This window comes from Melitaea cinxia, chromosome 1, assembly GCF_905220565.1.
Source record: "Melitaea cinxia chromosome 1, ilMelCinx1.1, whole genome shotgun sequence".
NCBI lineage: Eukaryota > Metazoa > Arthropoda > Insecta > Lepidoptera > Nymphalidae > Melitaea > Melitaea cinxia.
Genome location: NC_059394.1, coordinates 12119236 through 12139953, shown reverse-complemented (window position 1 = coordinate 12139953; position 20718 = coordinate 12119236). Strand labels below are relative to the sequence as shown.

At 32.8% G+C, this 20718-nt stretch overlaps 1 protein-coding gene across 1 annotated transcript; it reads left to right on the top strand.

The window, feature by feature from the left end:
* Positions 1 to 11062: 11062 nt before the first annotated feature.
* On the top strand, positions 11063 to 18602 carry LOC123653799 (NADH dehydrogenase [ubiquinone] flavoprotein 2, mitochondrial-like). Its single transcript, XM_045589782.1, has 6 exons — positions 11063 to 11098; positions 11321 to 11446; positions 12259 to 12446; positions 15818 to 16025; positions 17538 to 17614; positions 17799 to 18602. The coding sequence occupies exons 1-6, from the start codon at positions 11063 to 11065 to the stop codon at positions 17929 to 17931; spliced, it is 768 nt and encodes a 255-aa protein (XP_045445738.1). The 3' UTR covers positions 17932 to 18602.
* Positions 18603 to 20718: the final 2116 nt, after the last annotated feature.

The following is a 20718-nucleotide window of genomic DNA, read 5'->3' as shown; positions in this document are numbered from 1 at the left end:
TTTATCATCGTCTATTACATGTAAATCTAATTCAATGCAAACATCATCAAAGCGAACCGGTACCGTAATTTTTCCGAAAGTATTCAAGTGACCCGAACCGATACCATCCAATCTTACAGAGCAAGGTGAAACGTGACAGCCTAACCGAAATGCAATGGATTCCTTAATTATTGAACAGTTAGCACCAGTATCAATCAAAGCATTAACAGGGATATTACTAATCAGAACTTTGGTTAAATGAAGGTCAGATTGAGTCATACAATTAATAGGCTTAGTAATTTGTTTTTCACGATCATTTCTCTGTTTCGACCAACATTTTTCAATGCTGTGACCTTCTTTCTTACAGAATGTACACCTGTTTTTATTATTGACAAGTGAAAGTTCTTTTGGTCTGGGTGTAGCCTCATTACCAGAGGAGTTTCGAGCAGGTGATAGTTTCTTTGGGCATTGAGATTGAATGTGACCCCTTTGTCCACAAAAATAACAATTTTTCTGAGTAAAATAATCTGAAGTGTGGGTAAAACGAGATCTTTTGGCAACACTTGCAGAACGGGAAGAATTTTGATCATCAATAGTTTCATTTTTATCAAAAAAGCGTTTTCGTGGGTTTTTAACATAACTAGAAAAGAGGGTAATTAACTCATTAGTTGAAGACACTGAATTATTAAAAGAGGCCATACGAATATTGACATCGCGAACCCCCCCACACACAAGCTCAATGAGCTGTTCCTCAGTAAAAGGTACTCTAGTTTTCTTGAGAAGCAAAATTTTTTCCCTGGCATATTCGGCGTAAGTTTCTGCAGATTCTGAATTATACATAACGGCTTTTGTTAAATTTTCTGTCAAGTTTTTCTTAATCGGAAATAAATCTATTAAATTTTGTCTAAATGTCTCCCAATCACGAGATTCAGGTTCCCATGTCTCAAACCAAGTAAAAGCAGATCCCCTAAGGGCCTTACCAGCCTTGGCCACCATTTGTAAACTGCTCCAGTTGAATTCTGCACCAAGATCTTCAATGTTCTTACACCAACTCTCAGCTCCATTATGCATCTTTTCAGGATGAAATACAGGCAGCATCACATCATCCTGACGATGATTCGACGCAATTGCCATCTTGATAGTCTCCAATAAATTTTTCATAACCTCCGCGTCCATGGTTCACACTAAAATAAAAAGTGGGTAGGTTAGAAAATTAAGTAAAGCAAGTGGGCGATCCCACTTCTGATGTTAGAAGTGGTGTATAGATATATATATAAAAATAATTAAAGCACAATTAATTACAAACAAGATATATTTATTACATTAATCATGTTATTTAAATTTACAATAATTATTATTCATTAACTTATTTCACATATTACGACAAAATAATGAAATCTTTTATTTATTTTCAATTAAATATAAATTTTTAACAATATAATAACAAAATACTTATCTGAAGTAAAAAGTGGGTACTCAGAGTCAGGTAGAACCGACAGGGGGCAGAGTGACGTCCTCTCTTCAAGTCTCGTAGGTAAGTGTCTCCGCATTCGTATTTTCGTCCTTTAAACTGAATATTAAACAACCCCACTCTGCCCCACCTCTGACTACCGGATGTGACAATTTATATTAACAACACTTTTTTACAAAAAGAACAATCGAAAACTATATAAAAATATTTCTATAATATGTCTTAATATTTATTATAATTATTAATACTTATATATTTAAATTATTTTACACTTATTCTTCATTTTTAATTAATTAGGTATATTGCATCTCACACGTGCGTGTGTCGAATACATGGTAGTGTGTGTAATGTTTTTTTATTATTATTTAATGTATGTTTATGCATAGTTTTAAAAAATAAAATAAAAATAAATATTAGTATTCTTCACTCCTTAAAAAGGGGTACAAAGTTTTTGCTCCACGTATTAATATATAAATTTTATATTCACGACATATTAAAAATATTGATTTACTCACGATAAAGTGAGTACTTTTACCGCGAATCATTTGAATAAATGTGGATTCCATTAACGGTATACAATTTTTTGGTTCCGAGCACCTTAAAAGCCGAACTTTGTGTTATTCCTTAGACCACTTACCTTAACAAAAATAATGGTAACGGAAAAGGAATTTTCGTTTATGAAAATGTAAGTTAATTGCTTCATAACACGTTTACTCGTGACAAGGGTCACAGGAAGATACAAAAGCGTTTCCCCTAAAATCTTTTAACGAGCTCGTTAATCTCGTATAGCATAATTTTTGACATACTCCGTGTTATGTTTTATTACATTTTTTAAAGATAACTGAAGACTTACTTATCTCTTTAATTCATTTGTTTTTAATTAAAATGTTGTAATTATATTATAGTCACGTTTTACGTTCCATTTTATATTACATGTAAGTATACTTTATTTTTTTTTTGCTCCCGTTAAAATATACCCTGTCACTCAGATGACATACATGTAAAGGTGAAAGAATTTTTAAAATCTTAACAAACCACAATATCAAATCTTTCTTCCTTACAGTATTAGTTTAGGTAGTACCTAGGTTTTGATCAGAGATGATTATCTAATATATAAAATTCTTATATCATAGTACTTGTCTCTTCCAAAACAGCTCAACCAATTTGTAAGATTTTTTTTGTGTATAATTAATACTCGTAGGTATGTGAATAAGATAGTACGTAATATATTGTTTTCTTGACCAGAAAAATAAAACCTATTAAAACTTTACGTGTTCGACAATTCGTAAGACAGGAAGAATTATCTCGGGTCAGCTTGTGTAGCTTTAGCCTTATAGCCTTATAAAATCATATCTCAAAAAATATTTTATAATTAACTTATCCTATCTACATAACTTTTAAAGTGCTTAATATTTGTGATAAAATATTATGATAGCCTGATTAACAATACAATGTGCCTATATTCTATTACTTATTTTTTCATGTGCTTTCAGTATCTTGGAATTTGAAATTGAAGAAAAAGTAATATTGATAATTGCTCTTCCAGACAGATCGTAAAAGAATTTATCGTATAGTTAGTAACAATACTCCTCCGAAACGGCTGGACCGATTTTTATGAAATTTTGTTTGCATATCGGGTAGGTCTGAGAATCGGTCAAAATCTATTTTTCATACCCCTAAGTTATAAGATTGGGGGATTAAGGAGGTTAATAGCATATATGGTAAAACAACGTTTGCGGGGTCAGCGAGTGGCTATATAAAAATATTTGCACTTACTATCATAAAACTAGATTTATAATATTAGAATTTCTATAAGCCCTTAAATATAAAAGACGTCAGCCTCTTATAATAAATAATAAATAAACGCCTTACACTCAACGGCCCCCAGTAGGATTGTCTCCAGTGTCGGGGGTCCAGAAACACACACAACATATGTATGGTTAATACAAATGTTTGCTGTGTACAGTGATCGGACCTGCAACCGCCAGTGCAACAGCCACAAAGTACCGTCACCGTTGCGCTAACGTGTTGTCAAAATGATAATAATGATGTTTTATCTAAGGGCAAAATGCTAAAATATATAATTGAACAATGGGATGAAATTCTATGTCAGAGACGAAGCAGATAATGATGTAGTAAATAGATAAAACTGTACCATATATATATACAAATAAATAAAATTGAAATGTCTGTGTAAACACGGTACACATACCAAAATAGCATTTTTTATAATTTTTGTCTGTCTGTCTGTTTGTTCCGGCTAATACCTGAAACGGCTGGACCGATTTCGACAGGACTTTCACTGGCAGATAGCTGATGTAATAAGAAGTAACATAGGCTTCTTTATTCTTCTTTTATTTTTTTATATTTTATAACTCTGTGAACTGAACAATAAATATTTTGTAAAATTCCACGCGGACGTCAACTAATCGTCGTGCTTAGTGTCAACTAATTGCGCGAATAATAATGAATGAATTGCTGATACCAAATTAATAAATCCGCTATCTGTGTAAATAGAGCAACGGGACTTGTTTCTAAGTTAGAATGGAAAAGTTTCAGCTTTAAAAGAGGGAGACGAAGTGCACTGTTAAAATGTTGAAGTTTTTTTCATGCAATAGCTACAGCGTATTTTTAACATCGGATCCTTTTAAATTGTGGCTTCCATTTTAAATTCAGATTGTATTTCAAATCGCAAAGCATATTTTACTTGCTGATGAGAGCCGTGAAAATATTTCTTTTCAGTAAAATTAACATTGGTCGTTAAGAGTTTTCAATTCTCCATTTAAATGTTTTGTTTTTATTTAGAACTAGCTGTGCCCGCGATTTTGTCCGTGTGGAATTTAACAAAAAAAATATAGTTCGGTTCGCTGTTGTATAAAATAAATAAATTTCTGAAATAAAAGGAGCCTAAGTTACTCCTTTTTACGTCAGCTATCTGCCAGTGAAAGTCCCGCCAAAATCGGTCTAGCCGTTTCAGAAATTAGCCGAAACAAACAGACAGACAGAAAAAAATGTAAAAAAAGTTATTTCGGCTTATGTACCGTATATATACCGTATATACATATGTTTTTATTAAAAAGCGGCTAATTAAATATTACAAACAGACACTTCAATTTTATTTATTTGTATAGATAAAATTTTTCGCCTCCTTCCTTGAGCTTATCTTAAAACAAAGAAAACGATTCTAATGCTGAACGTTCTTTCGCAATTTGCTAAATTTCACACCTGTTGGTTACGATAAAATTCTTAGCGACGACACTGTTCATAGTACATCAACACAATAAAATAAAAAGTTTTTACTGTCGATTCACAAAAAGAGAACTATCACTACTGTGTACTTACTAGACACACACACAAGCTTAAAAAATATATAAATATGATTGGATATGAAAGTATTTTAACCTTTAAGTATGGACGTGGAGTCTCACAGGCTACTCGATGTTTTCGTTTTCCTAGTTTCACCTATTTGCCCTAACTCCCAGCGGTTGAGCGGCTCAGTAGCTTTTGTTTTAGTTGTAAAACTACCAACGAGAGAGGGGATTGCGTCTTCCAATGAATATTGCCTAAGTAATGACCATCAAAATATTGACCGGAGCCTGTCAGGCTACACGTCCATTTTTGCCCTATGATATATTTTACAAGAGCGATTACGTTTGTATCAGATTTTGAAGTACAAAATGTCAAAAAACAATAAAGCCGGTAGTTTTAAATCAAAACGACCATCTACGAGTTCTGTTCAGGACCCCGTGAGAAAAAATTTTGTGCAGGAGATCCACTTTTGTGGTGAAGTGAGTTAGTTGTTATTAGCTTCGGATCAGTCTGACAATGAAGAGAGTACTGACGTTTTTTTTTTTTATATTGGAGTCCAAACTAATACAAAATCATGAAAGTGACAGTGATGATGACCAGGACCAAGACCAAGACATAGGAGAAGAATCTTGTAGTTATAGAGATAGCCTATGGTGTTGCTATATCGTGTCCTAGACTTGAGTACCATGAATGCGTATATCTTATATAAGATGCACCAAACAAAAGTTGCGGAAAGAGATTTAAAAAATTAGTACATGTGCTTGTGGTGCCTTATGTGCAAAGACGTTTTATAAATACACGACTGCCAGGAGAGCTGAGGTTGACCATGACTCTAGTTTTAGGTATTTATATGGTTACAGAAGATGTCTAGGATCAAGAAACCAGTCAAGAAGCCAGAAGAGCATATAAAATCTGTTCCACGAAAAAACATAGGATGATTATCCATGTTTGTATTGGGTGCAACAAACCAGTTTGTCTCCAATGTTCTAGACCTTTGTGCACTGACTGCCAATAAATTTACGTTATTTGACTGTTGTCAAAAATTTTTATATTTGTTATATGAAGTAGTTCTTTTGTGTTTTTGGTTTATTATACATTATATTTTGAGAAAAAAAGACTTATTTTGTTATAGGAATAAGTTTGGCTGCTTTTATTACTTAAAAATGTAACCTAAGTAGATTTCGATTGAAAACAGCCATAATTTTGGATTTTTAATATTTCTATAGTTTTTTAAATAAAATTTGATTATATAAGCACGTTATTTAATTGCTAAACTACATAACTTTAATATGTAATTAGTTTTAAAGCGATCTTATATCAAATTCTCCAAAAAAAATTTGTGTGTATATAGGAGCCTGTGAGACTACACGTCCACAGTAGTGTTAAGAAAAAAATGACGTCCATACTTAAAGGTTAAAGAATATAATACATTTAGTATAGTGCCGTGGTATCTCCTAATCTTTTGGAAATACTATACTATATATATATATAACATACATTTGAAAAAATTATTTAATTACATGTTTTCGATAAAAATGCATTTTGATTTTACTAATTATAAGTATTAAACAGGTGTAGACTAAAGGCTGACTACGTTCATTGACATATAACATATTCATAATTTTATTGGTTTTTTAAACGAACGTTGTATTACTGAAACGGAAGCACTTTTAGAAACTAAATAAATACGTAGTGAATCTCAGTATAAATAAGCACTTTGCGTTTGAAAATCTATAAAATAATCTGAAAAGAAGATTAAGTATAAATCATCACACGTTTTCTAGATATTATGTCAACTTTCTTCTGAATGTTTCCTTTTATAGTATTAACTCGTTATTCGTGCTTGTTGCAGTCAGTAAATTCAAAGGGGATATTTTAAGAAAGATTTAATTTAAATATAGCTGTAAATTTCTAGAAAATAAAAACAAACTAACTACCTCTAAAATATCTTTATTAAATAAATTATTTTAAAATAATATTATTAAAAAAAGATATAACGTAAAATGTCATTGAAATTGTAATTCGATTAATAAAACAATCGACACTAATGAATGAATCAACGGTAGTTTGGGAAATCACGATGAAAATTAACGCATTTAGCTACAAATGAATAGCAATGATTATTTTAAAACCGATTTAGCTTATCTGAAAGACACCCGTTGCATTGTTTAAATAAAAAATAAGCTCCTCCGTATGCTATGGGATAGTGGACGTTTCGTCCGTGACGGACGTCATTTTCGCGAATGTTCCATTTTCAAAATATTTTTCATTCCAAATGAATTCCAAAAAACATGATTTAGTAAACTGGTCAAGTGTTAGAAGGACTAGCATACGAGAAGAATTTCATACCACCGTAAATCTACATATATTTTAATGGACAGCTAACTATGCCGTAAAAGATGGTTTCATAGAGATTTAATTTAAGCTTTTTTTTTCTATTATTTATACTCATAGTTTCATCAGTCATTATATTTTATTTATATAATAATAATAATATATAATAATAATGATAATACGATTGTATCTATTGAAAAGCGTGATCACGTTATAAAGGACGTAGAGCCGCTTAATAAATGTATACGGGTCAGCGGGTTGAACTGATAAACATCATTTACGATGTTGAAATTGCTCCCGTTATCTGCCTCCTCGGCGAATTTCTATAAGGTCAATAACGTACCCATGATATTCGCCTGGAGCGGTTTTATGGCAATGAGCGCAGATATTGCATCCAGCAAATATTAGTGCCTGCCACTTGATCCAAAGATGTGCCATCTTTTACCATCTTTTTCCAATATCCGTGAATATCGACTGCGTTTCAAACGACTTACATCATAGATTTGACACACGAGCAGAAACGTGAACTGCGTTATTGTATTTGGTAATCAACGATTGTTTCGTGATAAGTGATACTATAAAATACAATAAAAAATAATATTATGTGTATAATGGCTTATTTTATCTCAAGTTTTACTGGACTAATTAAAGAAAGAGTACGTGCGTACAAAATACACATGTCAGAAGTGAAACTTCTTTGGCAAACTAATTTTTCTCGTCTCTAAGTCTCGTTTTTATTTAATTGTTTTTTATTTAATCTAAAGCTTTAGATTTCCATTCCAGCGTCATCGAAAAGAACGTTAACGTTTCATCAAAACGTTGCCGTTTCAATCGTAAAAATTTTACCATCATGCGCCTAATGAGGTTTTTTTTTATTTTTATTTATTTATAAAAAAAGAAATTATGTTAGAAACTATTCCTTTAAAAAAGATACAATACGATAATAATCCGTACAAGTTGCCCAGTGTAAAGCTGTTTGTGTGTGTACGGAGTGATTAATACAAACTGTATAGTTTCTCGACAATAGCAATCGGTGTCGAAGGAATATCAAAGGTAAAATATAAAAGCCTGTACGTTTAACAAAACTATATTTTTCTCAATTAAAATTGCTAAATATAGTTGACTCACTTTAACAATTTATTTTAATTACTCAGTGTAATAACTGTAAAAGAAATACAAAATGTTTTTGCTTCGCTCCCCTTTATATAAGAAGTTGCATTAGCAATGCAAAGATCATTGCGCTCGCTCGCGCCAAAGGGATTAAGATTATGCGAAGTAAAAGTTAACTGCTGACCGAGTTCTGTTTAACTACTATGGACTACCGATTGCCTGCTACTTTTTTGTTATACTATAATGCGATAGTATAAAAACTGAGATATTTCTATGAAACAAAATAATTGTTTATCTTTTTATTTTGTTTGACTTCAGAGTAAAAATATACACACAGTGTAAAAATATACAGTCTTAAATCGTTTCCTATAAATATTTATTGATACTGTAAGTTAAATTTCCTTTTTTCTACTTATATTCGCTACGCAATATTTGTGTAATATATTCCAAATACATTAGGTAACTCGTAAAAGTTTATTCTGTAGTGCCACCACACTTTTGTGTTTTTGATTTTATGTCGATATTAGGTACTTTATTGTTTATTTGCTTAATAGGTACCGGAACTGTATAGAGATGGTGCCACCATGTTCCGAATAGTTAAAATTCAGTTACAATTAGTCAGTCGCTATCTTTGTTATCTGTTTTGTAGGGTAGTAACACAATAAATACTGTTTTCATTTAAATTTATGCTTCTAATAATTTTATAAGATTGTTTTATTTTTACTGTGATTATTATTTGTTGAAGTACCGGAAGAGCATAAAGGTGCAGACACCATCTTCCGTTAATACTAATTTTCTGATTGGTCAGTCGCCATCTTTTTCATGTATTGGCGGGACTGTTGTCCTAAAAATATGATAATTCGTAAGTGAAGAAACAGTTATTGTTTCATTATAGTGCAGCCAACATTGCTATTCGATAAGTGGCGTATAAGTGATTAGTGCGATAACGTATTCAATGTAGTTAAAAGTGTGTATTGTGAATGAATAACTATAGATTTGAAGTGAGAAATAAGTGTTTAGTTGAGTGTTCTCAGTCGTGTTCTACAGTATAATATTGTAAAGTATTTTACGTCGATACGGAAAAAAATCCTCGTGAATACAACACGTCCTGTAACATCCTGTAAAGTATCATTGCTTTATCAATAAATAATAAATAATTTTACGCTTATGTTACTTTAGACTGATAGATTGGGTCAATAAGTTATTTAATTAAGCTTTACCGTTCGAGCCCAGCTCTAACTGTATCAGGGTGAGGAGATAATTTGTCGAATAACGATTATACTAAGCGTTCCTTGCGGTTACATCCGGTTTGAATTTCGATACATGCCAGATTAAATGAATGAAACAAATTCTTAAGTTTTTACATTAATTGTCATAAAGTTTAATAATTAGGTAAAAGATATATCTAATATATAAAATTCTCGTATCGCGGTGTTTGTAGTTAAACTCCTCCAAAACGGCTTGACCGATTGTCATGAAATTTTGTGTGCATATTGGATAGGTCTGAGAATCGAACAACATCTATTTATCATACCCCTAAATTATGGGAGGGGGGGGGGGATTAATGGGGTTTAAAACATATACGGCAAAACAACTTTTGCGGGGTCAGCTAGTAGAATATAAAATTTAGTATATAGAAGAACATAATTATGAAAAATAATCTGAAAGCTATTCGGAGACAATAATGACTGCAGCGTCTCTTGCACAGCATGATTTTAGAATCGTGTTATTTTCTTATATAGGTAAAAAAACGGTTGAATTTAATGAAAACTTGAGGACATCATGTTGAAATCTGGCTTCTATATTAATTACTCATTCAAACAACTTTTATAATGAACTGGTTGGAAAATACTGGTTGGAAACATAGAATGCTATACCTACACACTTTATTCTTAAGAATATAATAAAATAATAATATGTTTGTTGAAGATGATTACAGACCGTAAAATATAACGCAATAACAGCGTACAATTAAACTGTGAAAAACTATGCAGGATGTTAACTTGAAATTCCCGGTACCCTAAATATATACAATCCTAACAGGCAATTTACAACGGGATAGGCAAATAAAAATAAATGTGACGTTCCCGCGGTATTGACATAAAGCGGCGTTTCGCTAGAATTCAATGGTATTGGACCATTAAGTATGTATTTTTATGTTGTAACAATAACAGTATTCCATAAATATTATAATGAAAATCTTCATTACATCCCTTTTTCTTAAAAATAAACTAAATTTAGTCACTACGAAATGCATTCTTGGCTGTAGACGTAAAATTTAACTAGTCACGTTAGTTTTTTTTTTTTTACTTCAAATAAAATAGTTTAACACTAAATATAATATCAACAATGCTTTCTCAAGCTTCTCCAGTCTGTCTTTTTGTCAGCTTTGAAATGGAGACGTGAAAATATTATGAAGTGATAATTTAAAACGAGTTCATAATGTAACGTCAAGGCACTGCACTGTAACTAAGTCTAAAGTACTGTAGTCTAAGTAGTCTGTAGCACTAAATTAATTTTAAATACGAATCAAACTCATAATTATATTATTATGAAACTACCTGAAGTATGTAATTGCTTTAGAACAATAAGTATTTTTTTTTTGATTATGTATGTACTAAATACACATTTGAAACAAAAACCCTTCAGTATCACGTGTGGAAGAAATATAAATCTAAATTTTATATTTGCTGTGTTAAAAATGTTATAATTTTAAATCTTAATTTTTTTAAACAATTCATACTTTGAACTGTCAAAATCAATTTCAAGAAAGTATTTAATGTATATGTTATCTAAAATATTGAGACATGTCATATTTGTCAACGCTGCTGCAGAAATCGAAATATTTCAATTTCCAACATGCTTACCTTACATAAAATCTTGCATAAAGTTGAGGTAATTAAGTGCTCATAATATATTTACATTATCTAGCCTAAGAGAACATAGTTGTTGTACATAGTTGACTAAAGCAAGAACGTAATTTACGATAAAAGTGGCGGTAACAAACATCCTTCCTCTTTCCTTACTTTGAAGCTCAAGTGTTCATAAGCGACAGTGATATTAATATCAGACCGCGTACTCATTCATAGACTACCATATAATAAGGTCTATTTTCAGATTCATAAAATATGCAGAACCATTTCCACATCCAAAGCTTTATGCAGTGAAGATTTATATGTACATCGAGACAGCAAAGACAACCACGCGCTTACTCCTTTTGACTTTTCTGAAGCTAATTTAAAGGTGCGTGATTTTATAAATAAAAATTAATAAACGAAAATTTTGGTACAAATTTTGAGACATTAAGAGTAAAAGATATTTCTATTAAGTTGTTCGGAAAACAATAAGAGTATATATTTTTTGAATATTTATAATTTATATACTGAGAATCGTATATCGACCGAATAAACACAGTAATTTAAATTAAAAGTATGTGCGTACCACTGCTAACTGTATAATGCTGAAATACAGGTATAAGACAAACCTCAATGGCGGTATGTACCCGTTTTAAAATTAAAATATCTGGCTGTATTTTTGTTAATATGAAAAAATATTGTATTATTCCTGTTCAAATGGATGATTAATTTTTTCTTTAATAATATATAAATTTATTAGTAACACAATTTATTTTCTTGCGCGGTCTCAGTTTTTTTATTGGTGACAACCAACCAGGATTGAGTGCGGTGGGGAGTATTGTTAATATTTTTCGTTAAAAGATCTGAAGCCGTCCACCGTGGACGAGATGGACGAGATTCCATTCGATTACCAGAGCAAGAAACTTACACAAGTATACTCAGCAATTGCAATTATTTATTAAAGAAAGTTAAGTAAGAAGTTTGTCATTGCAAAGTCTTTGATTTCATCACTTATGTCTTATATATATATATATATATATATATATGTGTATCAAATGACTCATAGCCACGAAATAATTCTACATTAACTCAGGAAGCCAACCAACGCTACCAAACGCTGGTATTCCAACAGCTCCATCCACTTACAAAAGTGCGAATTTAATGTCATACCCTTGAACAATATACTCTATTATATTGCAGAGGTTGTCAGCAATAATTCAGAATTATCCTGTGGGAGCTCAACGATCAGCTTTAGGCGCTGCTATGGATATTGTACAAAGGCAAGTGGGATGGATACCTATATCAGCTATGCACAAAGTCGCCGAAGTCTTAAGTGTGCCCAGGATGAGGGTTTACGAATGGGCTACGTTCTACTCAATGAATAAGAGGTTAGCAATACAAATAATGTGATTGTTAAAAAAGTATATGAATTAATTTGTAAAGTTTTTTTTTAATACAAAAATGTCGGTAAACATGCGTAAAGCTCACATGATGGTAAGCGATTATCGTAGCTTATAGATGCCTGCAACGCCAGAAGCATCGCAAGCGCGTTGCCGAACCTATCCCCAATTCCCCCCAGGAGCTATCTCCAATTCCCCCCAGGAGCTCGGGTCACCTTACTCACCAACAGGAACACAACACTGCTTGAAAACAGTATTATTTAGCTGTGATCGTGAGACTCCAGTCGGGCTACTCCATATTTTGAGCAAGAAATTTCAAGAAAGAGTTAAATTTAAATGTTATGTTAAAAAAATAGATTGGATAGAATTGGTATACAAAATATTATATATTGACTTTATTTGAAAAGTTTACATTTCTATAAGCACTGCAAGGATGCTTTACATGAGTAGTTACAATAGAACTTAAAATGTTTCTACATTTGTAAATAATATCACGGGTTAACGGATACACTCGTATTACGCTTGAAAAGGGGTTTCAAGGGTCAAATAACAAACACACTGACAGTAATCCCTTACAATATATGCCTATGCCTTTATTAAAGCAAAACAAATGAATGACAAAAAAGTTATTATGAATCTGTGGATTGCTACCACATTGATATGGTATCTAATTTGAATAATTGAAACCAGATGTATAGTCCTAAAATATATATCACATTCGACATCTTTGAACATATCATTAAGGAACATGTATATTTTGAATGCAGACATGTTATATACAATGTAATTATATCCGAACTCTTAAGATGTCTTTTTCGACGACCACTCTGGTTTAATGGTACGTATTCCGTATCGGCGGCGCCTAAACACCGGCAGCTGCCTAGGAGAGCGCGTAAAGCTATCGTTCCTGGTTGTTAACATGTAGACCTGATAGCGAACGTTACTTAGTAGGATATGTCCGTCAACTCACAGTGGAGCAGCGTGGTGGATTAAGCTTCGATCCTTCTCCTATATGGGGAAAGAGGCATATGGTTACAGGCTGAATCGTAAAATGTCTTTACCTAGCAGTGACATGTTTACAAGTTTTTTAAGTATTGCATAAATCAGGTAAAAAATGAATGTTTTGGTTCAAAATTTAGCCAACTAATTTGTCCTGATTTAGTAAATTCAATTTTTTTTATAAATCTTCTACATTATCAGTAAATAGATACGGCAACAGGCGCGGTAAACACCTTACATATAACAAGAACAAAAACTATATCGGACTTATCCAAATCTTTATTACCAAATTGTTCTTCTTTTGCTTTGCAACCGATTAGCGAACACGAAGTTAAAAAACATCTTTTATCTATAAATTCTACTGCTGCTGGTCAAGATGGAGTATGTTCCAGAATGATAAGTATCATTCTTCCAGAATTTCTTCCCATACTAACTCATTTATTTAATTACTCTATCACTAGTTGTGTTTATCCGTCAGCGTGGAAAAAAGCCCACGTTGTCCCTTTATCAAAAATTAACAAACCTACTTCACTAACTCATTTTCGTCCTATCTCCATACTTCCTTTCCTCTCTAAAGTGCTGGAGCATATTGTGCATGAGCAATTGTCTCGATACTTGCTAACTAACTGTCTTCTGAACCCTTGGCAGTCTGGATTCCGATCGGGACATAGCACTGTTACTGCGCTTGTGAAAGTTTCGGAGGATATCAGATTTGCTATGGAGAATCAGAATCTTACGGTTGTTGTTTTGCTGGATTTCAGCAATGCATTCAATTCTGTGGATTTTGACATTTTATTAAGTATCTTAAGATCTTTAAATGTTTCTTCCTCTGCGTGTAGCTGGTTCGATTCTTATCTCCGGGATCGTTCACAATGTGTTTGTTTGGGTGAATGTTATTCAAATTGGTGCACTCTTAGGACGGGTGTTCCTCAAGGTGGAGTTTTGTCTCCCTTACTATTCTCTATTTTCATAAATACAATTACAACGGTAATCTCTTCCAATTTTCACCTCTATGCTGATAATCTACAACTGTATCGACAATTTAGTGTTGCGGATGTAACGGCTGCTATTGCTCATATTAATGAAGACTTTAATCGTATAAGCTACTGGGCTGAGTGTTTTGGTCTTGTCGTCAACCCCGAAAAATCACAGGCACTGATTGTTGGTAGCCGTTATATGCACTCTTGCCTATCCACTTATAATGTTCCTACTGTGACGTATAATGGCGTACCTATTAATTATGTCGACACGGCAAAAAATCTAGGTCTTCATTTTAGTCGCGACTTGTCTTGGTCCAAACATATCAGTGAAATCTCTAAAAAAGTACATTATTCATTTCATTCACTAAAAAATCTCCAATACTTTCTTCCCATTAAAACTAAAACTATTCTTATTCAATCACTTTTACTTCCTCTCCTTGACTATGCTGATGCTTGTTATCTAGATGCTACTGAAGAACAACTCAATAAACTAGAGAGACTACAGAACTCATGCATTCGTTTTATTTTTGGACTTCGTAAGTTTGACCACGTCTCTAAGTTTCGAAGTAAGCTCAAATGGCTTCCCATCAGGCTTCGCAGGAATACTCATATTCTTTGTCTCCTTTATAACATTTTATTTAATCCCTTGTCACCTAATTACCTTCGCGAGCGTTTTGAATTTTTACATCCTCCTGGTTCCTCGTGCCGATCCAACGTACAACTACTGTTGCGTATTCCTTCACACTCTTCTGGTTTCTATACTAATTCCTATACTGTCCACGCAGCTAGGCTGTGGAATTCATTGCCGTCATCAATTCGCACTTGCACGTCTATATATACATTTTAGAAAAAATTAAAAGAGCATTATCTTTCCTTATCATAATTTTAACTATGTGGGTATAATATATTTATATTTTAATATTATTATTTTGTGTGTCAGCTATATATTTTTTGTATGAGTATATATGTATATGGACTGTGTGAGTATATGTTTGCGCGTGTGCATGTCCATATGTGTCTGTATGTGTGTATGTGTGTATATATATATGTGTGTGTGTGTTTGCGCGCGTATATGTGTATATATATATCAATTATTTAATATTTTCTTTTGTACGTCTGTCTACCTACTTTAATTTCTGTCTGTAATCGTTCCTTTTTGGGTGTGCTGGAAGAAATCTCTCACAGGGATAAGCACACCCATTATACGTGAGTCTCCATGACAAAATATTGTGTATAATCTTGTACGTATAAAAAATTGTTAAATAAATAAATAAAATAAACAAGAAAACCTACATTACGTAAAACTGAACTTTAACCGTTTCGAACAACACCTCTAAGTTTTACTCAGAAACAAAACCTTAAACAACTCGTTCCTTGCAGACGTTTTAGGGGCAAGTTTAATGTGAAAGTATGCGTCACAACCCCCTGCATGCTCCGAGGTGCAGATGTTATCTTGCAAGTTGTGGAAGAGACAACATGCTGCTGTGTTGGCAGCGTGTCTCCAGATTGCTTGTTTGGAGTCGACACTGTCCAGTGTCAAGGAGCATGTGTTAATGCTCCAGTAGTCGTCGTTGACGACGATTATTATGTGCGTATTTAATTCCTTGATTTGTACACAAGAAATATTCATTTGTGTTTTCACCAATATTAATAATTCTCATCTTCATCATCAACAATTTAGCCCATCACAGTCCACTGCTGGACAGAGGCCTCCACAAGTTCACGCCAAAAATAGCACGAACTCATGTGTTTTGCCCATAGTCACCACGCTGGGCAGGCGGGTTGGTGACCGCGGGACTGGCTTTGTCGCACTGAAGTTATCCCGCCACCGGTCGGCTTTTTAAGTTCCAAGGTGGTAGTGGAACTATGTTATCCCTTAGTCCCCTTTTACGGCACCCACGGGAAGAGAACGTATTCTTTACTACTGTTATTTATTTATTTATTTAGTTTTTCTTTATTGCGTAATATATTTTTATATTGATCCTGCGATCCCCGTATGTATGTAGTATGTTTGTGCTTTTGTATTGTGTATGTGTTTCCGGATCCCCGACACAGGAGTAAGTCCTCGTGAGGGCCGTTGAGTGTAAGGCGTTTATTATTATTTATATATATATATATATATATATATATATATAGTAGCTGACCTAGCAAACGTTGTATTGCCATATATATTTTAAACCCCTTATCCCCTTGTAACGTAGGAGTATGAAAAATGGATGTTGATTGATTCTCAGATTTACCCGATATGCACAAAAATTTCATAAAAATTGACTAACATTGTGGCACGAGAATCTCTTATATATAAAAAAAGCACAAGACAACACAAAGTGAATAAAATTTTCAGTCTTGTAATAAATATATATTCGCTACCTTAAACATTTATCCAACGTTGTATTGATTTGATTTATATGTGTCATACATTCGTTGAGTTGATAATTATTTCAGATTTATTAGTTTACCACATAGATTTAGATGTGAGACATCAATCGCTCACAAACAACGGACATATATCCGAAATCAAACTGTATAATCCATTCGGTTATCCAATGAATTAACCAGGATTTCCATTTCCGACTGCATAATTAGATTAGACGATATGTTATTGGAATAAGCTAAGTCAGATTTAAAAATAAAACTGTTTACTCAGTATGTTTACTAATAATAATTATAGAAAAATAATTTATCTTTCAAGAATAGAATATTTAGTACCTTTAGTAACTTTTTTAACCGACTTCAAAAAAGGAGGAGGTTACTCAATTCGACCGTATATATGTAATATATATATAACATTAAATGTATGTTCGGAGATAACTTCGTCGTTTATGAACCGATTTTGATAATTTTTAATTTAATCGAAAGCCGATGCAAACACATTTATGTTTCTACGTGTCATTGACGAAATCATCTATTCTCTAAATATAAAATATATTTTATAATAGAAAACGTGTGTGTTATCTAGGTACACTTGAACTATTGATGGCAACAAGCCATAATTCTAATAATAAAATTATACTAATACCTAGATCCTATTATTTTTTATAAAGAGTGTATGTTATATAAAGTTTATAGTTTGTTTTGTTCACAAGAGTTTTGTTCACAGGAAGATGTGAGTGTTTGCGATGTGCAAAATATAATTCAAACATTGAGGTGTGGAGGAATACCACCGTGGGGCCCTCAGTAAGTGAATTTTGTCTAAAATGTTGCAAGGTGTAAAATAATTATATTTGTACATTAAAAAGTAGCATTTTCTTAAATAATAATTTTTTATTAATATTTTAGAATATTACGTATGTGTAGGTAAATGTATCATTTAAGATATAACAATAAGATTATTTGGACATCTCTATGTTATATTTGATAGGTCTGGTAGATTCGCCAGCGAACCAATTACTGGCCAGACGACTTTATTAGAAAATCCACCTCCACCAGGTTTTGGTATTCAAGCAGCGCTAATGTCATCGAACCCTGGACCCTGTCCTCCAAGAAAAATGTAGTCCGAGGTCTTAAAGCGCTATATCAAGAAATATTAGTGATGATAATATACATAATTACATATTATGTACGTGTTTAATAACTTACGTTTAAATTTATAATACTTAATTAATTTTAATGTTTATTAATATAATTGATTCATCATGAAGGATTGTTGTTTGAATATCTACTTTAAACTGACGAAAACTATTTATTATATTTTTCATATTGTTTAGATTGTAACGTATATTCTTAATAATTGTCTTTGAAAAGAAATAAATGGTGTTCTAACTAGGGGTGCTAGTGATTGTTTAAATATGTAGCAATATAATATTAAATGGTTCTTTCTGTAAATTTCTGTATGAAAGGAAAAATGTTTAAATTCATCGCCTTCAAGATTCCTACCCTCATTTCTCAATTTCAATCTTATTTTACGTATTATTTATTTATGACTAGCTTTCCTCTGTGACTTACCATTTGTTGAAATTACGTAGAGTTAAATTTGAATATTCCTGCTTAAATAGTAGCATGATGTTGAATGCTGAAATGTAACACTTTAATAATATTGTACCAAAGAAAATCGTAGAGGTATGAGTTTTTGTTTCAGTGATGTGTCATTTTAACGTTAATGTTTTCATCAATAATAAAACAAAAGAAAATATACCAAAAAGAAATTTTAATGTTAGATTGTAAATATCGTTTTATTATTTGAAACAAAAAATATGGATGTCATAATATTTTTATTGCAAAATATTTACTCCAAATATCAAATTCAAATCACGCTATACTTTAATTAAACAAAGAAACGACCGTAAAAAAAAGAATTGTATGAAAATTTTTGAGTGTTGCCGGTAGGGACTAATCTATAATATAAAAATGAGTCGCTGAATGTGTTGCTAAACGCAAAACTCGAGAACGGTTGGACCGATTTCGCTAATTCTTTTTTTAAAATATTCCTTGAAGTACGAGGATGGTTCTTACGGAGAGAAAAATTCTAAAAAAAAAAAAATTTAAATTTCCTGAAAAAGTCTAAAAACAAAACTTTTCTATACTCCCATACAAAAGATTTGTGATAATACTTAAAAGTCAATTTGAACTTTAATACCATACGATAAAGTTTGTGTTAGGCGATACGAAGTTCGCCGGGTCAGCTAGTATTAAATATATGTAGATTTAGGAGATTATTTAACCGACATCAAAAAAGAGGGAGGTTACTCAGTTCGACACTATATAATTTTTTTTAATGTATATTCGGGGATAACTCCGTCGTTTGTGAACCGATTTGTTAATTCTTTTTTTGTTGGAAAGGAGATATCCCTAGTGTGGTATCATGATAAGTAAAACAAGGATTTGATGATCCCAGAGAAATCGAGGGAAACTCTTGAAAATCCGCGCGACTTTTTATTGGGTGTACCGATTTTGATGATTTTTAATTTAATCAAATGCCGATGTTTATCATGTGGTCACATTTAAATTTCATCGAGATCTGATTACAACTTTTTGAGTAATCTTTGATAATGCAATACGCATTATATTTACTACGCATTACATTTACTACTACACTCGCGTGCAACTGAATCGACTCAAGCCGTATATTGGTATAAAAGTTCGATTTTTAGAAAAATGGCTTATCCGATTTTCTTGTTCTTTTTTTTGTTTGAAAGCCTAATCTTTTCTCTTAAAAAATGTTATCCTAATGAGAAAAATCGGTTGAGTATTTATTGATAAAATTTAATTTGACAGAAATGCATAAAAAATGAAGAAAAATGAAAACAACAACATAATGAGTAAAAACATTATTTTTGATAGAAGTAAAGTAAATTAAAATTTTCAATACTTTGTATTGCCTCCCCTAGCTTTTATAATGGCTTGCATGCGATTTTTCATTGATTTTATCACTTTTTTGATAAAATCTTGAGGTATCGTATTCCATTCTTCCTCTAGCGTAGTTTTGAGCTCGACGATGCTTGATGGAGCCGTATCTCTAGCTCGCACCCTCCGTTTGAGCTCATCCCATAAATGCTCAATGTAATTCAGATCAGGCCTGAGGGCTGGCCACATCATCGTCCCAATTTGCACCTCTTGAAGAAACTGGCGAGTAACACTTGCTGTATGGCACCGAGCATTATCATGCATCACTAAAAAATCTTCTCCTATTTACCCTGCATAAGGTACAACATGATCGAGGAGAATGTTTTCCACGTACTTTTGAGCTGTTAGACCACCACTCCAACCACCACCAGGCACAAAAACAAGCTTGGTCTTCCCTTCATATGATATTCCAGCCCACATCGTGACTGAACCACCGCCATATGATACTGTTTCAGCGAAATAGCATTGCGAGAACTGTTCCCCTAGACGCCTGTATACTCGGTCTCTTCTTTCATTGCCATGGAGACACATTCTGCTCTCATCAGTGAACAGGATGGAGCTCCATTACTCAATAGTCCAATTGAGGTGTTCACGAGCAAATTAAAGTCGGGCTTGACGGTGACCTGCGGTCAGTTTCGGGCCTCTGGCTGGCCGTTTAGGAGTTAAATTGGATTTCTTCAGCCGTCTTCTAATTGGCCACTGACTGAAAGCCACTCCTCGAACCCTTTTGAGCTCCTGTTGCACATCAACGCCCGCGAGATAACGATTTCTCAACGAAGTTGAGACAATGAAGCGATCGTCCGTCTCAGATGTGCTCCGGTGTCTATTGGTTTGTGGTCTCCGAACGAAGCTACCGGTCTCTTGAAACCTTCTGTATACTCATGAAACAGCTGATTGGCTCATGTTAAGTTTACGAGCGACTTGCCTTTGATTATGGC

Excerpts from the sequence above, each read along its gene's own strand:
- LOC123653799 (XM_045589782.1), top strand. The coding sequence starts at position 11,063 with ATGCTTACCTTACATAAAATCTTGCATAAAGTTGAG. Across the intron at positions 12,447-15,817 it reads TTCTACTCAATGAATAAGAG|ACGTTTTAGGGGCAAGTTTA; the intron begins GTTAGCAATACA and ends CGTTCCTTGCAG. Across the intron at positions 17,615-17,798 it reads ATACCACCGTGGGGCCCTCA|GTCTGGTAGATTCGCCAGCG; the intron begins GTAAGTGAATTT and ends TATATTTGATAG.